General features: G+C 36.2%; 1 protein-coding gene across 1 annotated transcript; it reads right to left on the bottom strand.

The window, feature by feature from the left end:
* Positions 1 to 222: 222 nt before the first annotated feature.
* On the bottom strand, positions 223 to 1677 carry LOC107668447 (uncharacterized). Its single transcript, XM_016460316.1, has 2 exons — positions 1666 to 1677; positions 223 to 1117 (listed from the first exon to the last, which is right to left on the bottom strand). Exon 2 carries the CDS (start codon positions 1101 to 1103, stop codon positions 402 to 404), a length of 702 nt encoding a protein of 233 aa, XP_016315802.1. The 5' UTR covers positions 1104 to 1117; positions 1666 to 1677; the 3' UTR covers positions 223 to 401.
* Positions 1678 to 4288: the final 2611 nt, after the last annotated feature.

Here is a 4288-nt window from a genome sequence, read left to right as displayed (position 1 = left end):
AAGTCTCACGATTTATTTCCAGAACATGATGCATGATGGGATACACTTAGCCTTGAATAGCGCTCCGGAGCGGTATTCGAGATAGTGTGGGTTTAGTGTGCGTTAGGGGCACTGCACTTTGGCATTTTGAAGACATGGGACAGACTTGCACACTTACTTCCTGTCGCGCGCACGCGCTCTCAAGTGGCCAAGACCGCAAGTGTGGGTATTTGGACAAGGGGTATGGCTTCACTTTTCTACAATGGAAGGAATAGGAGATGCGTCGTCCATCTTTTTTACAGTCTATGGTTTCTTCAGGTGTCCAAACTTTTTGAGCTAGTCTCAGGTCTATGGGATTTAGGATGTAGTTGAGCTGGAAATTTTGAAAGGAAACCTGGCAACCCTGAACAGGAGAAATAAACTCACTGTCCATGTTTAAACAAAGGTGCAACTTCATGCAGAATGCGAATGCACCAGTCAAACCCACGAGCTGTGTTGTACATGGTTGCAACTTCCTGTCTTACCTGTTCAAACCGGGCCTGTCTACTTTGTCTGTCTATCCACCTGACCTTTGCCAGTTGGTCCACATAGATTTCAAGGTTATTCATATTATCTATGACAAAATTCACCCTTTGTCTCTCCTCTTCTGTCACATCACCTGGGTTTATGCGGCGCAGCACATCTATCAAAGCACCACGCAGTGCTCTGCAATATTCACCATACATCACTCCATTCGCATTCACGTAGAATTCATCCTCACCAAAGTGAACCACCATGTTTGTCTGAATATCTGTTTCTGTGTTTTGGGGAAGTGTGTGTCTGCCTAATGTATCCATTGCCTGCTGATTATATCCTCGTAGATTAGAAATACGATGGCTTTGTATAAAATCAGTCAGCACATTGAAATGAAATTTAAGAATGTTATTGTTGAAGACATGTTCGCCTCTTTTTGACCTTCCCAGTTCTTCCTTCAGCTCGTGATTGAAGTTTGGATTGAGGATACGGATCTTTTCTAACATGTCTTTCTTAATATCCTCCACTCTTTTCTGTCTCTCTTTCTGCTGAGCTGGAGTTGGAGGTTTTGTTCCCCTTTTGGAACCTTTGACCACACATTCAATAATCATTTCCTTTCTGACCTCTGTGGAGAAAATAAAAGTACAAAATTTCCTTGCTATGATTTAACTCTAAATTAAATTTATTTCATTTAAATTTAGAACAGTGAGAAGAGCAGAAATAACACGCACCTGTCACATTTCTGAGTCCAGAAAATTCAGCTGCAGCTGCTGCTGGTTTATCAGATAGAGTCAACTTCTAAATATGGAAAGATAAATTTCAATAAAAACTGTTACCATTGACTGGCATGATGGTGCACTGTGACATGCAATAATTATACCATATTCATACATTATGTAAAGAATAACACATGATGGACCATGCTGCTGTAGAAAAATAATCCACTTCAGGAACTCTGAGCCTCATAAGAGACTATTACATCCTTAAAATCAAAAATGGAAACTGACAGAGTAGAGAGTACATGGAACCTTTGACCACACATTCAATAATCATTTCCTTTCTGACCTCTGTGGAGAAAATAAAAGTACAAAATTTCCTTGCTATGATTTAACTCTAAATTAAATTTATTTCATTTAAATTTAGAACAGTGAGAAGAGCAGAAATAACACGCACCTGTCACATTTCTGAGTCCAGAAAATTCAGCTGCAGCTGCTGCTGGTTTATCAGATAGAGTCAACTTCTAAATATGGAAAGATAAATTTAAATAAAAACTGTTACCATTGACTGGCATTATGGTGCACTGTGACATGCAATAATTATACCATATTCATACATTATGTAAAGAATAACACATGATGGACCATGCTGCTGTAGAAAAATAATCCACTTCAGGAACTCTGAGCCTCATAAGAGACTATTACATCCTTAAAATCAAAACTGGAAAATGACAGAGTAGAGAGTACAGGAGTCGTACATGATGGTTCATGCAGGAGAACAACATCAAATCATAAATAATTTTTTAAAAATATATCCAGCTGAACTCTGACAATAACAGGAGTCTACTAGGATTTTATGTGATTTTGAAGATCAGTTCATATCAAAGTTTTTAACTGCTGGCTTTTTTTTTATTTTTTATATATATATTAGGAGAATTTGCTTTATTATCTGTCAATATTTGAATTTATGATATTTAAATATGACTCACTTTAAATAAATATGAATTCACATGGTTTTCCTTCTCATGTTTTTTTAATGACTCTTTCACAATGTATTCAACGGCCTTCTCTTTCTCCTTTATCACCGCTTTATTCCCTTCGTACAGAGCCAACACCAGCTCCACTGCCTCTTTTACCGTCCCGATGACAGGAACGATGTCCATGAACCCGATCCACACTGTGTGTTCTTCAGCCGCAGTGGACATGCTGTTCTGCTGTCTCTGTATCTAAAACCTTTAAAGAGAAGAAGTGCTGTGCTTTAATAGGGCTGTTTTCCTCCGTTCTACATGAACACTAATAAGTATTTGGAAAATTAAGCCACACGAACAAATCAATGAATTTCACTGCATTTGAAAACAACGTTAAACCAAGTGGCATTTATTTTGAAGAAAGCACAAAACATTTCCCCAAAATAGATTATGTTTTAAAAAATAAAAATAGATATACTGGTCATAATTAGACAAAAATGTATTTGGACCCTCAGTAGTGGCTTCATTACAGATCACAATTGCAGTGTTTTAGTGTTTAGTTTCTGTAACAACTGCAGTGGAAGTTTACTCCATCTTTCAACCAAAAAAAAAAAACGTTTATCCCAGAGGTAGTCATATTATCTCATTTAATACAGCAGAAATCAGCATTGTCTATATTCTCAAAAATACATGTATCTTACCTGTTTGTATTTAGCTGACTAGAGTTTTTGCAGCAGTGTCAGTCAGTCACTCAGCTCTGATCAGTGCTCTGTAATGAGCAGCACTTCTGGGCCATTATATACAGTCTCTACTAACGAAGTTTTTTTTTTTTTTAACTGGGCGTTACCTTTCCAGGAAAGGAACATCCTCTTACAGAAATGATTACAACACTCTCTTCTAGTTAAGAAATCTAAACACCAACTTAAAACCAGACTCTTCACTTTCCTTCGTGTTTTTAACTTCCAAAAAAAAAAATCTAAATCTTTGCACTGAGATCAAGCAAAAATAATGAAATGTTGCTTCTGTGTAATTGCTGTTTTGGGCTCTGAACATGAGCTGCATGAAGAGATCATGTTTATTAATGTAACATTGATGCTGGTAACACCACCTAAATTATAGAAAGAATTTTACTAATAGCACTTGTTGACCTTTTAGACCTTTTATTGTGCCTCAGGGATCCATCCTGGGGCCTCTGCTTTTCAGCTTATATATAAATGATTTACCCTCTGTATGTACAGGGTGTGATGTTTAGATGTACGCAGATGATACCGTAATTTATGTCCATGCTAAAACCAAAGAATTAGCTACTTCTAAACTTAGTGCAACAATGATAAATGTAAATAAATGGCTTAATGATTCACATCTGGTTCTTAATGTAAAGAAGACGTATGTTTTTCACAAAGATGCACTCTGTAACTGACTGTGATCCCAAAATGTATGTGTCTGGAGAGATCATTCAGGTAGTCTCTTATGTTAAATATCTTGGTATTATCCTTGATTCCACTTTATCCTTCAAAAAACAAGTGAAGAAAGTATTGCAAATAACTAAATATAATCTTGCTAATTTTAGGTATATAAGAAACTGTCTAACAACTACAGCAGAAAAATTATATATTAATTCAATGATTATTCCTCACTTAACATACTGTATGACAACTTGGTCTCAAGCTAAAGGAACAACACTAAAGCCTATTCTCTCTCTGTATAAGCAGGCATATAAAGTATTAGATAAAAAAAAACAATACTTACCATCACTGCAATATTCTGGGCAAATATGATATTCTTAGTTGGGAAAATTTAACAAAATACACTGATGCCTGTCTGATGTTTGAGATTGTAAATGGAAAAGCTCTCCACCACTTAGTATTTTTATTAAGCAGAAAAATGTAAACATTAGATCTACAAGATCAACTCAGAGAGGAGACTATGAAATTCCTTTCAGGTCCACCTCCTTTAGCCAATCATGCTTTTCTGTAAGAGCTTCTCAGTTGTGGAATACACTTCCAACTGAATTAAGAAATTGTACCATATATCATTCCTTCAGACAAAGTCTTAAAGCCTGGCTTTTCAAAAAACAGACGTGGTCATTTTTAATTTATAAATCTTACTGCT

Source organism: Sinocyclocheilus anshuiensis, unplaced genomic scaffold, assembly GCF_001515605.1.
Source record: "Sinocyclocheilus anshuiensis isolate Anshui unplaced genomic scaffold, SAMN03320099.WGS_v1.1 scaffold2749, whole genome shotgun sequence".
Taxonomy (NCBI): domain Eukaryota; kingdom Metazoa; phylum Chordata; class Actinopteri; order Cypriniformes; family Cyprinidae; genus Sinocyclocheilus; species Sinocyclocheilus anshuiensis.
This window is presented reverse-complemented; position numbering and strand designations above follow the sequence as displayed.

What these genes read in the sequence shown, in the direction of transcription:
- LOC107668447 (XM_016460316.1), bottom strand. Translation starts at nt 1,103, where the DNA reads ATGATTATTGAATGTGTGGTCAAAGGTTCCAAAAGGGGAACAAAACCT.